The sequence below is a fragment of the Gobio gobio genome, assembly GCF_949357685.1.
Source record: "Gobio gobio genome assembly, chromosome: 10".
Taxonomy (NCBI): domain Eukaryota; kingdom Metazoa; phylum Chordata; class Actinopteri; order Cypriniformes; family Gobionidae; genus Gobio; species Gobio gobio.
Window position 1 is genome coordinate 31141653 of NC_137116.1, and position 22072 is coordinate 31163724.

The 22072-nt window shown below is 40.2% G+C and overlaps 2 protein-coding genes across 2 annotated transcripts; one reads left to right on the plus strand and one right to left on the minus strand.

Moving 5' to 3' along the window:
* Positions 1-2350: 2350 nt before the first annotated feature.
* On the minus strand, positions 2351-9492 carry kazald3 (Kazal-type serine peptidase inhibitor domain 3). The gene is made up of 4 exons (XM_079826935.1): positions 8857-9492; positions 7475-7635; positions 6860-7007; positions 2351-5373 (listed from the first exon to the last, which is right to left on the minus strand). The coding sequence occupies exons 1-4, from the start codon at positions 9356-9358 to the stop codon at positions 5288-5290; spliced, it is 897 nt and encodes a 298-aa protein (XP_079683061.1). The 5' UTR covers positions 9359-9492; the 3' UTR covers positions 2351-5287.
* Positions 9493-16452: 6960 nt separating this feature from the next.
* Positions 16453-18707, plus strand: crybb2 (crystallin, beta B2; the record flags this gene model as incomplete). The annotated part of the gene is given in 5 exon segments (XM_079827103.1): positions 16453-16596; positions 16599-16747; positions 17910-18042; positions 18290-18432; positions 18539-18707. Coding segments are annotated over 5 exon segments (720 nt in total). The 5' UTR covers positions 16453-16470.
* Positions 18708-22072: the final 3365 nt, after the last annotated feature.

Below are 22072 nucleotides of genomic sequence, written 5' to 3' on the forward strand. Positions count from 1 at the left end.
AATTTAATAGCTCACCTCTGTTTAAACAAGCTGCACAATTTGAGGTATAATTATTGTCTGTATTATTTATAAAGAGGTTTAAGGTTTCGTTTAAACCTCTTAATCATAAATACGATCAGACTTATAAGTATGAAAGACTTCTAGCTGCTAAGCATTGACTGTCAGCACTGCAGTGTCTTCTCACTGCCCTCTAGGGCCTTAAATCAGTACTGCACATGATCTGTCACGAACCACAACGGCCCACACACACTTTTCATTGATTGCTTTGTCACACAATTATATATGATTGACTGTATGTATTACCACAAATGTCTTACAGATATACTTTGAGAACACTGACATGCCTCAATGGTAAAAAAGTAAAAGATGATAAACCACTTACAAAGATAGAAACGAGGAAAAGGCAGAGAGATCCCTCTTTTATGCAGTTTAAATATGTCATTACACCCCTTATGTAGATATGTAGTTGTTCTGCTCCACTTAACAGATCTGTCTGTAAGCTACTAAAACTTGAATTAGTTCTACATCTATAAAAAAAACGAAACTGAGAAAACTAAGAAACTGCCAGCTTTAAGTTTTTGCTTCATAAATTCATCTGACTGCTTATTTTTAGTTTTACTGCCAATGCTGTTCCTCATTTGTCTGTTATTCTTCTTCAGTAATGAACATGAACTCTTCCTGTTGTCTCCGACTCCCACTTTATTGATTACAATAAATCCACTTACAAGATTTATGATCTTTCACACAGCACATGGATCTCATTTTCCTCAAAACTGGAAGGAAAACAAAAGCATGGAAATGACTTGTTTAAGAGTCTGGAACTGCTTTCCTTTATTTAAATCAGATAGAGGCCGCTCTTTTGGAAAACAGAGCGGCATTTCTAAGTGGCTATCATTTAGCATTAGGCGTGCAATGAATTGCATGGGGATTTGAGTGCCTGTGGTGATTGTAGTTGATGGAAACCAATATGACAAAAAAGAACGTCAATCCTTTTGTTATTTTTGTTATTCATCAGAAGCTATGCTTTTCCAACCAACACTGGTAATCCATATGAATTCCTCTGCACGTCTTTTTGGTTGTTTACAACATTTCTCAAAGCTTTTTGTTTGAATTTCATGTCTTTACCTCAGTCTGTTTTTAGTCTCCATTTCTGTGCCAGTAATGTCTTTTCAGGACAGGATATTAGGGGATTCTTGGGCAGAGATGGCCTCGCTTCTGGCTCTGGAGGTTCACACGATCCCCTGAATATTTCTTCAGTTTTTCCATAGAATTCGGGGAACTGATGCCAATGAAACAGGAACCACTGACTCTCCTAAACTGCATGCATGAAACAACTATGTGCACTTTTATCTTTAAAAAAAAAAAAAAATCACAAAGCATCAAAAAGTCAGATACTTATCCTGTAATCAAAGGCATTATTGGGTGTTAAATGGTATCCCAAACCCTGTGACAATAGGACCAATACAGATAGCCTACCCATAAAGTCAGAATCTAGTGGTTATGACTATTACATTTGAAACACTGGTAGAGGTGTGTTCAATGGAAGTTTAGTTCCGCCACAGAAAAAAATATGTATATAAAAAAAGTTATGTTTTCATCTCATGATTTGGACTTTTTCCCTTATAGTTTACTTCTCGCATTGTAACTTTTAACTTTTCTTCAGAGAAAAGAAGTCAGAATTACGAGATGTAAACTCAGAATTCAAAGAATTTTTCTCTGAATTCTGCATGTGGTCAAGTCAGGTGTCTAAACATTTTTTTTTGGGGGGGGGGGGGGGTGAGATGCAAACAGTCAGAATAACAAGATGTTGTCATAATAACCATACTACTGAAAATAAATCAGAATTGTGAGATGTACACCGAATTTTGAGGGGGGAAAAGTCAGAATTCTGAAGAAAAGGGTCAGAATTGCAAGAGTGAAAAAAACTGAATTGTGAGATATGTCAACTCAGAATTCTGAGGGGAAAAGTCAGAATTGAGAGATGTAAACTAAGAATTCAAAGAAAAAAAGTTTACATTGCAAGATGTAAAGGATTGGAAGGGAAAAAGTCAGAATTGTGAGATGTAAAAAGAATTCCAAGGGGAAAAAGTCAGAATTGTGAGATGTAAACAAAATTCGAGTTTACTAAAATAAATTATCTTTTTTTTATATATGTTTCTTGTGGCAGACACAATCTTCCATAGTGTTCTGATTTTGCAGAATGTTTGCTTGTTTAAAGCAAGAGGAAATGGGCCATGTCCCAGGATGCTCTCGGTTTGAAATGATCTAGACCATACTGCAGGCTAATTGCTTTAACAGTTGACTGTTGGGTGGAAGTCAATGCAAATGGACCCTTAAACCACATGTTGTTGCATTTGGTTTATTACACTTACTGGTTTTGAAAATAAAGAATGGTGTATAACTCTGCATTAGTATTTTTACAGTAAAAGTGCAGTACATTTATGTAAAACATCATCAAAAGTTGGCCAGTCCTCTGAACAGAGGTCTGAAACAACATAGTGCCAAAATGGGAATCTTTTGCACAGTTTAAATAATGTATAGAATCAAAACCATAACCTAACATTGCATACATAGCTGTTACCATAATTACTCTAAGTTAAAGGCACCAGGGAACATCATGAGAGGGCAGAAGAGAGGATCGGGGTTAAAAAGCTCTGTTATCAATCCACGGCCATTCTGTTAAATACAGGTCTTTTCTCCATAAGAGGTGAAATTAGAGGGTTATGAGATGTTTACTGTATATCAATAAGTAGCCTGATGGTGTTTGTTGTATTTCATCAAAAGAAGTCCCAAGTGCAACCTGTATGCACATGTACTGAAGAATAGGATCTCTGTGTTTATGTCTTAAGACAGGAGATCATAAAGATATATTAAAGCCAGCTGTGTGCTCAACTGGCTCACCCAGATCTGACACACACACACACACACACACACACATTCAAAGGAAAGGCTAGTAAAAGAGGGATGCCACATGTGGAAACATAAACTCAGATGGTGATACACAATCAGATTTGAGCAGAAAAGGACGGTTTGTGAAGAACTGAGTAAGCACAAACGCCAAGCACAAAAGAGACTGTGCGTCTATGCATTTCAGTGAATTTTTTTGCAGATTACATCATTACACCAGTAAGTGGTGAAAAAGTTATTTTCTTTGAGAGTAAATCACAGAATTTGTCCAAAAGCACTGATTCATTCAGCAACAAATCCTGTGGCTGCACCTGAAATTGCATATTCTCTGAGTAGGTACTTTTTTTTTTAGTATAGAGTATGTTCTACTTATAGCATGAATGTGTGTAGTATGAGTGAAATCCGGAGGCATTTATGTTGTCATTGTCAGCATCAGTTGTGTCACTTTACTGCAATTCACAAATCCTGTCCTGTGGCCTCATGGAATAGTAAATTGTCTATTTGATGAGCACTTCTAAATCTCACTGGGCATTTAGTGATGTTTTTTTGAATACTATGAATTCGGACATACTAATTTGACATACTGATTTTCTTCTACTAGGGAAGTATGCATTTTTGGATGCAGCCAGTGATTTTCTTTATGAATGAGTCATTGAATCATTCACCCAACAGTAGGGATGCACCGAATGTTTGGCAACCGAATAAGTGAAAAGACAATTTTACCGAACAATGAGGTTTTTGATGACCAATCAAATATAGCAACCAGCGCGTTTGAGAGAGGTACTCTGTGATGGCATCATTTTTGCAGCGTGGACCCCCGCGCTCGTGCGGACGCGTCGAGTATAAGCAATGCTTTAAAGTGTCCAAGAAAGACGCAGAAATGGCCATTTGTAGACACTGTTCTGCTGATTTGTCTAAGCACCCTCAAATGCAAGCAAGAGCACCCTCAGTTGATACTGTAATAATATGTTGGCAAATGCTCCAGTGCATTTTTGTGTCTGTAGAACATCAAATGTATCCATTTAGAACGTGTTTCTGCAGAGGTGACATAGTTGTTTATCTCTTGTACGCAATGGCCAATATGTTTTAAGTTAGTCAGACTCCACTCACTGCTCAAACCGCCAGAGTTTTTATTCAGTGCTGAGTTATACAGGCTTGTAAAACCTCTCATGAACAAACAAACAAAATTTGATTATGATAGGCCTACCTGTAGGCAAAATAGGTCAGAGATAAGATGGCCAAATAAAAATATTTTTAGTTTACTTTTTATTTTATTTTTTTTAAAGATATATTTTGCTTTGTTTGTATAATGTCTGCTGTAATGCTAAAAATGTTCAGTGGTAAATAAATATTTTTAAATTGTAGTTTTGTAATTTTTGGGTGTTTTTTTAATAGTAAAAAAGCTTATTTATGCAATGGTGAAAAAAATTGGCACAATAAATGCAAAAAAAATTGAAAAACCGCGTTCGGTATTTGGCTTCGCCCTTGGGCCAAGTGTTTTACTATTATTCGGCTTCGACTACGAATTTTCATTTCGGTGCATCCCTACTCAACTGATTTGTCAAAAATCACTGATTCATTCAGAAAAACCAAGTTTCCGTTCCAATGTTTCCGTTGATAGAGCAAAAAAAAGACCAATTAACTGGTGCTATTGTGTCTAATATGTGAGTTACTCAATATAATCTTTTTTATTGAACTGTTGTATAAATGTAGTTTTTATAATTACAATTAAAGCCTCTGCGATTAACTAATTGTGAAAGAGATGATTACTACTTTCCATTTCTGTCTACTTCAGTTGAGTCAAAATGTTATATTTCCAATACGTTTAAAAATAAAGTTTAGAACCAAAGTGAAAAGCGTTGCCGCAACAAAAAAAATATTTATTTTAATGTAAATTCAAATTGATCAAAATTCATAACTACACTTATAATATGAAAATAAATGGTCAACAAATATATATTTTTCATAATCGTGCAGCTCTCACACATTTCACATTTCTTCATGCTTTGATATTCAACTTGTCACTCTGAAGGAGAGTGTTGGTAGAAACACAAGAGATATTCTGCTCCAGTAGCTTCCCTCTGTACTGAATTTTAGAGCTTCTAGCAGCTCCCGAACTGCTCCAATAGCTCCTCAACTCATCTTGTGGTGTGTTTTTCATCCATCTTAGTGGCCTGTGCCATTGGGAATTTATTCAAGCTTCTTCCCCACCGCCTCCATGTTTGATTATCCAGATGTTGAAAAAGCTCTGGGGGGGATGTTTTTTTACAGGCGTATTACTTTTTTTGCAGTCAATGCCTGAGTGTCTTCTTGCCATGTCTCAAATTTAATGTCTGTAAGTAAAAAAACCTTTGTTTTTCGAGGGTCTTCGATCTAAAGTTTAGTAATAATCCCTGTCATAGTCCTGTAATTGGTCATAGCCAATCATTTCATTCGTGTTTTGTTCCAAATAGGCAGACATCTCATCTGAGTAAAAAAAGACAGAAAAAAAAACAGATTATACATAAAGGTAATGGAACAGGGAGTATTAATGTAGGCCATTACAGCTCAGGGTATATCTTTTGGCAGCGGCTATTTACACTAAGTGAAAATAGCGACAGATCCTATTCAGACTATGTAAAAATAGCCATATTTTCTTTGCAATAAGTGTAAATAGTAGTTAGATTCAACAGTATGAAATAATAACAATGGGTCTCATTCATGAAACTTTCACAAATATATGAGCAGATTCGGAGTAATTTGCATGTAAAATGGACCTTTACGAAAACTATCCACTAGATTCACAAATGCTCCGTATACCACGGATTCAGTAGTTAAATGTGTGTATATTAATGAATTTGTAAATAGGGCGCGCGTGCATGCTCATTCATAATTAGCATAATCCCCGCCCCTAAACTGCAACTGCAAATGACGTGTCCAGGAACGCTGTGGAATCTTCTGGACTTCTTTCTTAGGTTTGGCTCCAGTATTTTGCATAAATGCTAAAGAGACTAATTAGCCATATGCCTATCAATAAATAATCAATTATCATGTCCACCAAAGCATTTTTAGCCAGCTAAAAAACGCCTGGTGCTCTTCTGAAAACGGCCAGCTGGTGGCGCTTGAAAGCATTTTTCCAGCTGAAATACTTTGGTTGCTATGATTCAGAATATCCATGGCAGTAATATTACTAGTATCTCATTTTGAAGAATATTACTGAATATAAAAATGCAGTAAAAAGCAATATTAACTTCTCCATTGTTGTTCAGTCGGTGTACAAGTGGGATGATTGATTGGTGTAGTATTTGTCCCGCCCCTCCTCCACTGTGATTGGACGGCCGGGTAAAAAGTGACAGTGATGAGCGCTGCATTTTACCCAAAGTTGAACAGTAAAAAAAAAAAAAACACGGTATTATTATTGTACATAGTGCATCAAAATGCAATGTCATCAGTTTGCCTAAATTAGAACACAGAACGTTCAAATGTTTTACACACCATTTACACGTGGTGTAACATTTTGAAAATACGAACATTTTCGTGAATTCAAAAATTTACGTCAGAGCGGCTTTACGAACGATTTACACACAAATTCGTTCTGCTCGTGTTTCATGAATGAGGCCCATAGAGTGTAAATGATTATATTTATAAAAAATTATTAAATGGATGCCGCCTTATTGGGACAATTAAGCCCTCCCTATACCTCTAACCCTAATGATAAACATTTTATTATTAAACACACGTTATACACTTTCTTTCCATTTTTCAAATATTTTCTTCACTTTTATTGAAAATAAATGCCTTTCTGCCATGCGCCTTACCCCTACACTATTGCTACTGATGACGATCCAGCGTCTCTTTCGTAATTTTGTCTGGCCCAACCAGACGTCAGTGGGTGGAGTTAGTGTAAATAGCCACTGCCAACAGGGTGTACAATTTGTGCTTAGTGTAAATAGACACTCCGATATCTTTTTACCTGGCGGCAGAACTCCTAAAATTGCTGTGGCTGAGACATGGCCAAGCTCATTTCGAGCAATGCACCTGTATGTGCCAGAATCCATCTGACTGGCCTCTTCAATCTGGAGCCAACTGGACAGTTCATACTTTTGAGGGCCACCTCGTGACTACAGGAAAAAATGGAGAAATGGAAAGGCTGGGGTGGATACTGAAATACTACATTTTTCTGTATCTGCTAAGGCAGGAGATGCATATATAACATTTGTAATTCTTGAGAAGTTCATTAAGGTGCATAACCAGGAACGCCCAAAATGTCCTAAATCTTGAAACCATAAACACCTGCAGTTAGACATGAATATTCCAATAAAATCTGCTGGCTTTAATCATATTTTCTGCACTCAATTTGTGTGGGGGACCTGTGTAATTTAGTGTAATGGATTTCAATGTGATATCATAAGCCAAAATATTTAATAAACGGACACATGGAAGATGAGTAGACTTTTAAATCTGTAGAGCTTGTAGAGTTCTGTGGCTGCAGATTCTGTGTGACCCTACTAATAAGTCAAGGTTATATCTATATTACTTCACAGAGGTTCTGTTTAAAACAACGCTCTTCCATTTGGAAATACTTTACCTGAACAGATATGTGAGGATCATCGCCCGGTAAAATGACCTCTTTTCCATCTTTCCTCCACTCCACTAGTGCCATGGGAAATGCAAACACCTCGCAGAGAAATGCTATACTGCTGCCAGTTACATTTACCTGATTATGCGGCGGCACTTTGATGACGGGGACTTACCAGAAATAGACAGAGAAACAGAAAAAGAGAAGGAGGTCATATCAGGGATCACATTCAGAAACCACTTCCTATGTCAGCCTGATGTGAAGAGCTGTTTAAAGGTCATAAACTCCCTCTTTAAAGTCACTGGGGAAATTATAGGGGCCAGGTCCAAAATTCCCAAGTGCTGGCAGCTCATAGAGAAAAACACTATAAAGATAACACTTAAGTTCCATGTGTGAAAGAAAACAAGAAAAAGCTAAAAAAGAAAAATGCAATAAATAAATAAACAAACATGTTAGAAAAACACTTAATTTCTACCCTATCTATTAAAGAAAATATATAAATAAATATGGGTTAGAAAAATGTAAAAATGTTCTATTCTGTGCATTAAAGAGAGAAGGAGACAAAACTGAAAATGAAATTATATTAAATATTAGTTGAAAACATTTGAGATATTTCTAATCCATGTATTAAATAAATAAATAAATAAATAAATAAAGGTTGTAAAAATGCTTTTTTATTTTAGTTATTAAATAAAGAAAATAAATATAAAAAAAATATTGGTTAGAAAAAAACTACTGAAAAAAAATTATTTAATTGTTATTTATTACATGTAAACAATGTAATTAAATTAAATATTGGTGGTAAAAAACACTTGTGAAATACATTTACTTTATTGGAAGAAGGAAGGAAGGAAGGAAGGAAGGAATAGGGTTGGAAAGACAACCTTGAAACATCTTTAAGAATTTAAATTAAATATTGGTGGTTAAAACACTTATGAAATACATTTACTTTATTGGAAGGAATAAATAAATACATAAATGGAATAAATAAATAAATAAATAAATAAATAAATAAATAAATAAATAAATAAATAAATAAATAAATGCATACATACATAGGGTTGGAAAAATCCTGAAACATCTGTAAGAATTTAAATTAAATTAAATATTGGTGGTATTGGAATAAATAAATATGGTTGGAAAACTACTCTTAAAACATCTGTTCACCATGTAAAGAAAGAAAGAAAGAAAGAAAGAAAGAAAGAAAGAAAGAAAGAAAGAAAGAAAGAAAGAAAGAAAGAAAGAAAGAAAGAAAGAAAGAAAGAAAGAAAGAAAGAAAGAAAGAAAGAAAGAATTTATTAAAGAAACAATTCCATGCATTAAATAAAGACTGCAAACAAACACCTAAATAAATCTATGGTTGGAAAGTTGTTTGTTTGTATTGTCCATACCTGTCCTGCACGGCCCGTCGCTCACATTAAGTCCAGGCTTTGAATAAGCCGCTTCTTTGTATTTGCAGAGATTCATGTAGGTCTGTCCGTCTGAGCCACACAGAGGTTTCTGAGACAAACACACACACTGAGCTTCGGGCTCCTCTCCGTCCACTCCATCGGACCTGTCCAGTTTGCACTCCATGTCTTCTCCACACACTCCATAATAGACATTTCTCTGGCCGAGATCACAGGTCTGTCCCTCCAGGTTGGCGCATTGAGAGCAGCAGCCGCAGCTGTCCTGCACCAGCCCGGCTCTACAGCCCTGCGCCAGCGGGCACAGCTCCGGCACACATTCCTCGCACTCTTGCGTCCTGTTCCCCTCATCAAACTCATCCGTCCCTTTGTAATAGTCGAAGGTGGCCAAGTCCTCGTCCATGTAGTCATCTTTGTAATTGGGGAAACCTTCTCCGGGTCTAACGTTCAGAACCAAAACAGCAAACATAACTATGTGCATTAACATCGTGAGAGCTTATGTCTCGTGCCCCAGCTATACATGCAATAAATGCAACTTTCCCCCCAAAGCTGCGGCTTCATCCCCGACTGTCGTTCTTCTTGTCTTTCCCTCAGTCTCAGCCTCTGAAACCATCTGTGGCTGAAAGAAAATAAACACAGCTATCCTCCCCCACTCCCGCGAACTTACAGCTTCGTCCTATTGGATGCCAGAGTTGCAGGAAAAAAAATCATGGTGAATTTTTGTGGTGTATTAGAAGTTTACGAAACAATTGAGTTTAAAGGAGTGTATTTACAGCGGGCAAAACCTAACGACCACAAGGTGGCGGTATATCTCATTCTTAACTTTAACTTCAGAGTAAATTCTAAAATGTTTGTTGTCATAAAATCCGGAAGACAAATACCAATTTTGAGCAATGTGTTCCCTCTGGAAATGTATTTTTTTTCACGATATTACAATGGCCAATTAATAATAATAATAACAATAATAATAATACAATTCCATATTTTGTTTTATAGCTAAATTAAATACAATCATACCAAAACGTGAATTTTGAAACAAGTGAATCAATTCAAATCAAATACATTTGGTTTTGTATTTTAATGAATTGACATTATTTTATTATTTTATGTTGCATGACGGTTCCATATAATAATAATAATAATTATTATTATTATTATTATTATTATTATTATTATTAACAATATGGGTTTGCATATCTTACCCATGAAAAGGGGGGTTGGACCCTAACCCTAACAGCTTAAACAAAGGTGTGTGTGTGTGTGTGTGTGTGTGTGTGTGTGTGTGTGTGTGTGTGTGTGTGTGTGTGTGTGTGTGTGTGTGTGTGTGTGTGTGTGTGTGTGTGTGTGTGTGTGTGTGTGTGTGTGTGTGTGTGTGTGTGTGTGTGTGTGTGTGTGTGTGTGTGTATGGAGGAGGAGTTCTTAGAGTATTGGAACCTAACGGCGTCCGATGATTGTGACCTTATTCAGTGGATTGGATGCATGGCTATGTCTGTCAAATGTTGCCAGCAGAAAACACCTGTGTAACGCTAGCGCAATTTTTGAATCTTGTGGCTCATCATATACTGTCATGAGCCAGGTTGTACTTCCGTACCACTGGGAAGATTGGTGGAGCTATATGAGGAAGTCAACAATCATCACCACTCGTCAGTATCTACAAGCTCAAGTGTTTCCCAGTCAGACATTCTGGATGTCTGGACTTCCTTCTGTCCCCAAGCCCTTCTGCCTCTGCTGATTCCAGTTAGTCGCAATTCTCCTCTGTCAAGGAGATCCAAGTCTCCATTGTCGATGCTCCCACCCACCCTCCCTCTTCCACCGTCACCTGTCCCATGTTTGCCAAAGAAAAAGGCCAAGGAGCCCGTCTCATAAACCCCTGTCTAAGAAATCCAGTTCTTCGGACTGCTCCCTCTGGCTCCAATCAGCCCTACGGCTCAGCCATGGTATGTCGACTCCATAGCTCCGCCTAGGACCTCTGTGCCCGCTACTTCTCCTAGGCCTGTTGAGCAGTTGGCCCCACCATGGCTCCTCCCTCCCTCAGCTCCAGCTGGGACTGTCATCCTGTCAGCTCCATCTAGTTTCCTCATCCCTTCGGCTACACCTTGGTCGGTCTTCACTCTGCCTGTACCACAGACCTCCGGCCCTTCACCTGTGCCTCGTACCTCCACCACTTCGGCTCTGTCTGGCTTCTTCTTCCCTCCGGTTCTACCTTGGTCCTCGGTCACTCCGCTTCGCCTCAGTCCTCCGACACCTTAGATGCTCGTCGTTCCGGCTATGAACTACCCTCCAGGACCAGCGTCGTCACCCGACCACATCATTTTCTTCTGCTTACACTTCCCTGAGCGATAACAAAATGCTCGTTAGAAGAGTGTTTGGTGCTCTTTATAAACTCTACATGTGAGACTGAAATTGCCCCCCCATTCACTATTCCCTACATTATTCCACTAATATAGTACATTTAAAGGAGTGAATGAAAACGAGTGAGCAAATTTGGACACTGCGACTTTTGCATAGTTTGTGCTTGCTGTTTAATAATTATTTGATACTTAGCAAACTGGCAGCTCCAGTAGTAAGATGAAAAGATTTCATCTTGAACTCATGGAAACGATGTCCATCCATCCATCCATCCATCCATCTTCTTCCGCTTATCCGGGGCCGGGTCGCGGGGGCAGCAGTCTAAGCAGAGATGCCCAGACTTCCCTCTCCCTAGACACTTCCTCTAGCTCTTCCGGGGGGACACCAAGCATTCCAAGGCCATAGTCCCTCCAGCGTGTCCTTGGAGACATAGTCCCTCCAGCGTGTCCTTAGTCTTCCCCGGGGCCTCCTCCCGGTTAGACATGCCCGAAACACCTTCCCGGGAAGGCGTTCAGGAGGCATCCGGAACAGATGCCCGAGCCACCTCAGCTGTCCCCTCTCGATGTGGAGGAGCAGCGGCTCTACTCCGAGTTCCTCCCGAGTGACTGAGCTTCTCACCCTATCTCTAAGGGAGCGCCCAGCCACCCTGCGGAGAAAGCTCATTTCGGCCGCCTGTATCCGGGATCTTGTCCTTTCGGTCATGACCCAAAGCTCATGACCATAGGTGAGAGTAGGAACGTAGATTGACCAGTAAATCGAGAGCTTCGCCTTACGGCTTAGCTCTTTCTTCACCACGACAGACCGGTACATCGACCGCATTACTGCAGAAGCTGCACCGATCCGTCTGTCAATCTCCCGTTCCATCCTCCCCTCACTCGTGAACAAGACCCCTAGATACTTGAACTCCTCCACTTGGGGCAGGAACTCTCCACCAACCTGAAGTGGGCAAGCCACCCTTTTCCGACTGAGGACCATGGCCTCGGATTTGGAGGTGCTGATCCCCATCCCAGCCGCTTCACACTCGGCTGCAAACCGTCCCAGTGCATGCTGAAGGTCCTGGTTAGAAGGGGCCAACACGACAACGTCATCCGCAAAGAGCAGAGACGAAACCGTGTGGTCCCCAAACCTGACATCCTCCGGCCCTTGGCTGCGCCTAGAAATTCTGTCCATAAAAATTATGAACAGAACTGGCGACAAAGGGCAGCCCTGCCGGAGTCCAACATGCACCGGGAACAAGTCTGACTTACTGCCGGCAATGCAAAGAGGGACCACCACCCCGGTCTGCCATCCCAGAGGCACTGTCCCCGACCGCCACGCGATGCTGCAGAGGCGTGTCAGCCAAGACAGCCCCACAACATCCAGAGACTTGAGGTACTCAGGGCGGATCTCATCCACCCCCGGTGCCTTGCCACCGAGGAGTTTCTTGACCACCTCGGTGACTTCAGCTTGGGTGATGGACGAGTCCTCCTCTGAGCCCCCAGCCTCTGCTTCCTCAATGGAAGACGTGACGGCGGGATTGAGGAGATCCTCGAAGTATTCCTTCCACCGTCCGACAACATCCCCAGTCGAGGTCAACAGCCGCCCATCGCCACTGTAAACAGCGTTGGTAGGGCACTGCTTCCCCCTCCTGAGGCGCCGGACGGTTTGCCAGAATCTCTTCGAGGCCAGCCGATAGTGCTTTTCCATGGCCTCACCGAACTCCTCCCAGGAAACGATGTATAACCCTTAATTAAACAATTTAATGATCAGTTAAAGGAATTTATACCTGTATGATATTACACTGTAGCAACATTGGACCAGCAGTTTGGAAAATGGATGGGTGGGAATTCATTCATTGCCCGACTCTGGCAGTGCTTTATGGGTATTCTCTAGCCGTTGAGCATACATCAGTTGTACACTCATTATTGTGGTGCATTGTGGGATTGAATGAGTGCACTCGATAGCGTCCACTATTGTTTTGGACACCACTACGAATGGCTGTCCCCTCAAATAGTACCCTATTTAACCCTCTGGTGCTCTTCGTTTAGGGGTTGCATTGGTTGTCTTCCCGGTCATAAGTGACCGGACACCTAAAAATTAAACTTCCTCCACCCCAGTAAAACCAATGCAATTTATTTTTCTTCAATAATATTTTTTCTTTTTAATTTTGTATTTTGAGATGATTTGATGGTATTTTTTTATATTTATGCAATAATTATGGTCTATTTTTGCCATTGAAAATTATTTAAATTTTTTTTTTAATTATTGCAGTATTTCAGGTTAAAATAGAGACTAGGCCTTCAAAATATATATTTTTTTTTAAGGCAGATTAGCGCCCTCTTTTGGAATTATTTAAGAAATAATGCAACCATAGATGTAATCACTAGAGGTCTCTATGGAGAGGCTTGAGAATTCCCTAGTTCTCTTTTGAACACATTGAATTATTTTTTTTGTTGATGGATTTGAATATATATTTTGAAAATCTCAAAGACAATTTATTATAAAGTTTTATATATATATATATATATATATATATATATATATATATATATATATATATATATATATATATATATATATATATATATATATATATATATATATATATATATTTTTTTTTTTTTTTTTTTTTTTTTTTAGAAATATAGATTTTTTTGTGAATTTTCCATTAATTTCTTATGGTGATCCTTTTTGACCGAAGAGCACAAGTGGGAGTATTTGTTTTATGACCACTTAGCATGCTCGAATCATGCCCTCAATTTGTTTGTGTGTTTACATACCTAATGCTAGAAAAGTCACAGTTTCATATCATTCTGATGAAGCTGTGATTTTTAAAAATTCAAAATGTTCATAGGTTCAGTTTTTCATAGGTGTGTGTGTGTGTATACGTGTGTGTGTGTGTGTGTGTGTGTGTGTGTGTGTGTGTGTGTGTGTGTGTGTGTGTGTGTGTGTGTGTGTGTGTGTGTGTGTGTGTGTGTGTGTGTGTGTGTGTGTGTGTGTGTGTGTGTGTGTCAATAACACACTCTTGATGTTTTAGAGTGTCACCCCTTTACTGCTGTGTACTTTTTTTCAGCATCGTAGCCGATTTGTAGATTGTACACACAAATATTCGGAGAATTTTTGTGTTTTTGCCGATTTTCCATTCATTTCCTTTGGTCGGTTATTTATGACCGAAGACAAGGAACGCTACTTTTTTTTTAACGACCAACTAGCATGCTCGAATCATGACCCCAATTTTTTTGTGCATACCTAATGCAAGAAAAGTCACCAAGTTTCATATCATTCCGATGAAGCAGTGATTTTTTAAATTTCAAAACAGAAAATATTCCGGTCAGAAATGACCGTAGAGCACCAGAGGGTTAAGTATATAGGGGTGATTTCGGACACAGCCTTGGTCTTTGTCTGGCCATTAACATAGTAAGGGATACTTACCTCACTCATTGTGTATGGATTAATCTTCCTTGTGATCATGAATGGATTGATACTTAAGTTAAGTTGATGCTTGATTCTGAACTACATCCCTGAATTTCGTGTTTGCCTCATTTTCAAGGACTGTAGTTATGTTTCAACATTCTCCTGTGAAAGCAGGTTTATGTTAGGTTTGAAGCCACACTTAAAAGACTGTCCCAACCTATGATAATTTACCTGAGTTATGTGTTGATGTACCAAATTCCTAAAGACTGTGAAAGACCTATCCTGTGAATACTTACAGTACCTAATTGATGTGAAATGCCTGGCTAATGAGACTGTTGCAAAAGCCTGTATTGAATTGTGTTACTGTGAATAAACCCTTGCACCTGCATTCATACCTGCTTTCCTCCAGTATCATTACACTTGAGGCCCATGTGGAGGCGACTTAGTTGGCCCCGGCCCCCTGGTTGAGAACCACTGCTTTCACGAGTTCACACTTACATCAAATTAAATAGAGTAAATATTATGCGTATTTGGCGTGCTGTCCGGGGGAGGGCTCCGGGCTCGGAATTTTGCCCGAACCCAGAGTACCCCCCCTGATGGAAATAGTCTAGAACTAGACTACATATATTAATTTGATGTCTTATGTGAGTTTAATTAAGTGAGGAGAAGGGGTGGTGGAGGGATGCTAAGAAACAGTCAACGACAGGAAGGTAAATCGGCTGTCTATATACACCTCCTATCGTTGATTTTTTAATGAGCTCCTCTTGTGTTCAATTAGGTTTAATTATCTGGGTCTGCTCCACTTAACAGTTTTAATTTCCTGAATGTGTTCCTCCCGAAATTTGTTTATAAAACATCAAATAGAGCCTTAGCAGTAAAGGCCTGTATGAGCCTCCACTGGGATATTAGATCTGCTAAGTCTAGCTCTTTTTTTAAGCCCCATTTCATAAACTATTTAAACAGACTTGCATTTATCAATTTAAATCTGTCTTTTTTACGCCAACTTATATTGTATTGCCTCTTAATGTTTATGGCCTATTAATGTCTTAACTTGGCCTATATTTTCATTTTGTCTTTTTTGTGTTTATGCTGTGAAGCAACAGAACAGTGTATATGTAATGCAACACCTATGTTAATATCAAACAATACGCCATTGATAAAATATATAAAAAACATAATTAATATTACCTGAAGCACATTTTGTGACAAACTAAGCTGTTTCTGAATTTCACAGGATTCACAGCAATTCTAAATAGCAAAGATGCATCTGCCTCTCTTTCAGTTCCACATCCAGAGTCAGTTACTCTTGTTGTAGGTCCTGGACTCTTGGCACAGGTTGTGCTGAATCATGGGATATGGAACAAAGCGGGGCTGGGCGAAAACTGACAACTAATGAAATAACTTTGTGGGGTATCAAAAGAAAAGGGAGGGTAGGATGGCGAGGGTGAGGATGTTTGGCTGGACTTCTTCAGCCCTCCCAGTGCCAGCCGGTCAGCCTATTAGGACCTGACTATGAGCGTGTTCTGGACAGAGACATGTTTTGGCAGTGTTTCCGCCCCTGAGTTCCGATATATATTGAGCCGGTGATGCCACCACACAGCGACTGGCACACCCCGGAGCTGGTAAGACATACACAATATTGCTTGCTTTACTACTGGTATTGTGTTATTTTCATCTCCACCATTTTATCTACTTAAGTATGGAAAGTAACAACTCAGGCTTGTCGTTCATGCAGACTGTTATGCTTTTGCAATATTCAATTATCTACACACTTGACTCTAAGAATTATTGTTTGCTTCCTTCTCTGTTCCTAATTTGATATCTGAACAAAGCTCATCACACCCATCCTGGTTCACTATGGCAACTGATCACCAGAACCCTGCAGCCAAGCAAAAACAACCAGTTGCCAGTGCCTTCAAGGTTAGAACACGTTGTCAGACTCAGAGTACCTGTGGTGTATGTTACTTATCCGTTACTCCTACTTAATTTCCTTTATACTCTCTCTTCCTTCAAAGTTGGTGATCTACGAACAGGAAAACTTTCAAGGCCGCTGTCATGAGCTGACTGGGCCCTGTAACAACCTCCAGGAGGCGGACATGGAGAAAGTGGGCTCAATACTGGTGCTGTGTGGACCGTGAGTTTGTGTGTGAGAGAAAACTGCTGAATGCAAGAGTAATATCCCTGCTGGGTATGTTTTGAAGCATATCAGCTGGTTTGAGCTGGTTTAAGCTGGTCAAGTGCTGGTTCTAAGATGGCCCTTAGAAACTAGCTTATAACCAACTCAGGACCAGCTCATGACCAACTAAGGACCAACAAAAACCAGCTCAAACCAGCTGCCATGCTTCAAAACATACCTAACCAGCATATGCTGTTTTTTTCAACAGGGATATTATGTTGAATGGTTATTTTGTTTCACTGCCAAGGAAAATTAATCCAAACAAAGCGACAGCTTCAAGCTTCACTTGGTGGCACCATGCAACACATGGACTGGAACAGAATATGTGGTCCGAAGCGGCAGCTCAAATATTCTCCAGTGAGAAAACGTGAATTAAGTTGTCCTGGAGAAAACGAAGCCTGCAAAAGTGGGCTTTGACATATTACAAACAATTTATTTGACAGAAAAAACTTACATTTAATGGAATTTATATTCTATTAATGATAAAACTCTTTAGATGATATGCCAGGGGGATTTTGTGAGGGAGTGGCTCTGGTAACAGATTGGCAAATCTCGCCAGGATTGTTGCTAAACAAACAAACTATCATCTATAATTTATGGAAGAATTTTTCATATATTCAAAACTTTCATATTTGGAATGTTTCATCACAAACTGTAAATAGTTTACTTTCAAATAGTAAAAAAAAAAAAAAGGATTACCAGCCTGGATGTCAGTCGTAAGGTAAGATAATTTATTTTATTAAAACAGACTGATTATGATTACTTGTGACTGTAAAATATATATTTTAGGTAGGCCGTAAGAGTGGCATATTTTGAGTTGTGGTATTTGGATTCGTTTAAAGAGTCCAAAAAAAATTGGCCAATAGGCTGGTTTTCTTACACAGATCTAGTAACACTGTTCCAGATAGAATAAAACAACCCATTATAACATTATTACTCAGAATAAAACTACTCATCACATACTCTTTTCTGGAATGCTACGAACACAGACAAGTGGAGTGATACAAACAGTGAAAAGTCCTAGTGCTTTTAAATGAGCACTCTAGGAACACTGCTCGACCAATCAGATTCAAGAATTGACTGAGCGAGAAAGCATGACATAGTTTACTTTTTGTTCTAGGTGGGTGGGATATGAGCTGCCCGGCTGTAAAGGGGAACAGTATGTGTTTGAGAAGGGTGAGTATCCTCGCTGGGACGCCTGGACCAACAGCAGACGCAGTGACTGCATCGTCGCCTTCCGCCCCATTAAAGTGGTAACTAATAAACAACTGCAGGATTATGAAGTGTCATTGTCTTTATATACAGTACTAGTCAAAAATATAATGTTAACACCCTAAGTGATCTGTAAAAGTATAATATAGTTTTGGAAAGAATTTAAGCCGGCAAAAAAAAAAAATTATGATCACGAAACATTTCAGTCAAGCATATCCAAATGTGTATATGAATTTGTCCCAAGGGTTTCTTTGAATATAACGTTCTACTCTTCTTATGTCCCCACAGGACAGCCAGGAACACAAGATCATACTCTATGAGAACCCAAGCTTTGCTGGGAAGAAGATTGAGATCGTAGATGATGATGTTCCCAGCTTCCACGCTCATGGATACCATGAGAAAGTCTCTTCAGTCCGTGTGCAGAGTGGCACGTGAGTAAAACCTCAAAAATCGTTGACGTGATACTTTCTGATAGTTTCCATGTCCTCCTGTATAGTAACAGTTTCACTTAATTTCTTGTTTTAATCTCTATTACAGCTGGGTGGGCTATCAGTACCCAGGATACAGAGGCTACCAGTATTTGTTTGAGAAAGGAGAGTTTAAGGAGTGTTCTGAGTTTGGGGCCGTGCTGCCTCAGATCCAATCCGTGAGGCGCATCCGTGACATGCAATATCACCCAAGAGGGGCCTTTCCAACCTCTAACTAAGTTCCCAGCAATCCCCCTCAAACCCACAAAGCTTCTGAAACACCCCCTCCTTTCCCCACTCTTCACCTTTGAATGCTTATCTTTGACCCTTTCAATTGTGTCAGTGATTCCATTTGCTACTGCTGAGAAATAAATAAGTGATTTTGCGTTATGAATGTTTCTGAACTTTTATTTGGGCATTCTCTGTTTTGTAAGTAGAGTGGATTTTGTTATGTATATATAATTAATTAATTAATTAATTACATTCAGTCTCTTTGAAAAGTGCCATTCGAGCCTGCCTGCCTAAATGTTACAATATAAACAGTAACATTATTCATATCAAGGTAAAACGATACAGGCTTTTTATACAGGCTTTTTGCTTACTGAAAACATACATATTCATATTTGTTTCTTTATCTATACACAAAACACAAAATATTGTCAAAAGGGGACTCGTTTTGGCATCTCTACACAAATTTGTACCTGACCTCATTGTCACAACAGCAACAAAAACACGTATCTTGAAAATATAGATTCTTTCTCAGAGAAAATGTTTAATTGGAATATCACTGAGACAAAATTATGAGAAAAATAGTACAAAAGTCCTACACAGTGGTCACATTGCACCCCTTCAGTTTCTTGTAATGGCCACAAAATCCATTTGATTATAATTTATTTAATTTAAAATGTACTTATTTCTGTTGTGTAATATTATTAAAATGTACTACTAACTATATTTACTATTTTAATATATTTTAAACTATAATTTATTCCTGTGATGCAAAGATTTATATCAATGTTGGAAACTGTGCTGTTTAAAATTTTTGTGGAAACTGTGATGCATTTCTTTAGGATTATATGAGTAGAAATTTCAAAAGAAAACTTAAATGAAACTGAAATCTTTTGTAACATTATAAATGACTTTACTTTTCACTTTTGAGAAATTCATATGCATTACGTAATCAGATTACTTTTCATGTTACGAGTAAAGTAATGCATTACAAGTAACATGCATTATGTAATCAGATTACTTTTGATGTTACGAGAAAAGTAATGCATTACAAGTAACATGCATTACGTAATCAGATTACTTTTGATGTTATGAGTAATGCATTACAAGTAACGTGCATTACGTAATCAGATTACTTTTGATGTTATGAGTAATGCATTACAAGTAACGTGCATTACGTAATCAGATTACTTTTGATGTTACGAGTAAAGTAATGCATTACAAGTAACATGCATTACGTAATCAGATTACTTTTGATGTTACGAGTAAAGTAATGCATTACAAGTAACATGCATTATGTAATCAGATTACTTTTGATGTTATGAGTAATGCATTACAAGTAACGTGCATTACGTAATCAGATAACTTTTGATGTTATGAGTAATGCATTACAAGTAACGTGCATTACGTAATCAGATTACTTTTGATGTTATGAGTAAAGCATTACAAGTAACGTCTCGGTTACGGATGTAACCCTCGTTCCCTGAGGAGGGAACGGAGACGTAACGTTAGTGACTAACGAATGGGGGTTTCGCTTAGAAGCCTATCAACTTCGAGTTTTGAGAAAACGCCCAATGGCGTGCCAATGCCATGGGGCATGCGGAATTTGCATACGTAGCTCCGCCTCACTGCGTGAGTATATAAGGAAGTACGAGGCAATATCGCATTATGTTACCTGCTTGAGGAGCCAAGACTGAACTCCTGCGTTCCAGGTAGCACAGCTCGAAGTGGCAAGGGGACGTTACGTCTCCGTTCCCTCCTCAGGGAACGAGGGTTACATCCGTAACCGAGACGTTCCCTTTCGTTCAGTCACTACGACGTAACGTTAGTGACTAACGAATGGGGGTCCCAATATAATCCCGCCACTCAGCTGTCTTCCAGTGCCCTGCGTAAGTGTGAGTACCCTGTCGTAAGACTAGTACGGACGAAGGACTCCCACTTAACACAGGAATACCAAGGTACACTGGGAAGCATATCCCAGTGAGGGAATGCCAAAGATGCCAACCCGTGGGGAGGACTTAAGAGACACATATGACCCGGAGAGGGTTGCATATGGAAGATCTCTAGGGTACCAGCCGAAGGTGGACTTTTAACCCTAGGGGTGGCGGGGACACGCCAAGGGAAGAAACCCGCTCACTGCGGAGACTTACGGTGAAATACACATGTGGGGGTCGCCGGAGGGAACCATGCACATGGGGCACCTGGCCGGACATGAGGGTCTGGGCTCGAAAGGGCAGACAGAACTGATGTCGGCGTCGACAGTGCTGGAGGAGCTCAGGGCTCTCGGGGAGCTCACCTGAGGAAAATATCGCACGTATCCAGTCCGTGGAGTGGAGTGGCGAGCAAGCGAAGACACCTGAGCCTGGCCCATCACCGGCCCCTCGGGGGGGCGAGTACATAGTCGGACACTGGCTCCACTCGGAGATTGTAGAATCTGGCGAATGTGTTGGGTGTCGCCCAGCCTGCAGCAATGGTGTCCACTATCCAGTGAGACAGCCTCTGCTTTGAGAGAGCACTTCCCTTCCGCTCTCCACCATAACAGACAAAGAGCTGGTCTGAGGTCCTGAAACACTGCGTCATGTCTACGTAGGCGCGAAGGGCGCGTACTGGACAGAGCAATGCCAAGGTTGGGTCTGCCTCCTCCAAAGGCAGCGCTTGCAGGTTCACCACCTGGTCCTTAAACGGAGTGGTGGGAACCTTGGGCACATATCCAAGCCGGGGTCTCAGGATCACGTGAGAGTTAGCCGGCCCGAATTCCAGGCACGCTTCGTCAACCGAAAATGCCTGCAGGTCCCCGACCCTCTTGACTGAGGCCAATGCGGTCAGCAGAGCCGTCTTCATAGACAGAAACTTAATATCAACCGACCGCAAAGGCTCAAAGGGAGGTCTCTGCAGAGCAGTTAACACTACTGCGAGGTCCCAAGAGGGTACGAGAGGAGAGCGAGGAGGATTCAGTCTCCTAGCTCCCCTCAGGAACCTGATGACCAGGTCGTGCTGACTTACCTTTTTGTTCTCCAAGAGATCGTGGTGGGTAGATATTGCGGCCACATATACCTTGAGGGTGGAGGGAGACAGCCTTCGCTCCAGCCCCTCTTGGAGAAACTCAAGCACGGACCCGATCGGGCATTTCCAGGGGTCTTCTTGGCGGGAAGAGCACCAGGTGACGACGAGGTTCCACTTCAATGCATAGGCATGCCGAGTGGACTCTGCCCTAGCGGAAGTGATGGTGGCGACCACCGTAGGTGGTAGGCCACTCAAACCTGCCGGGTCCCGTCTAGGAGCCACACGTGGAGGCTCCAAAGGTCGGGACGCGGGTGCCAATGGGTGCCCCGTCTCTGAGTAAGGAGGTCCGGTCTCAGAGGAATAGGCCAGGGAG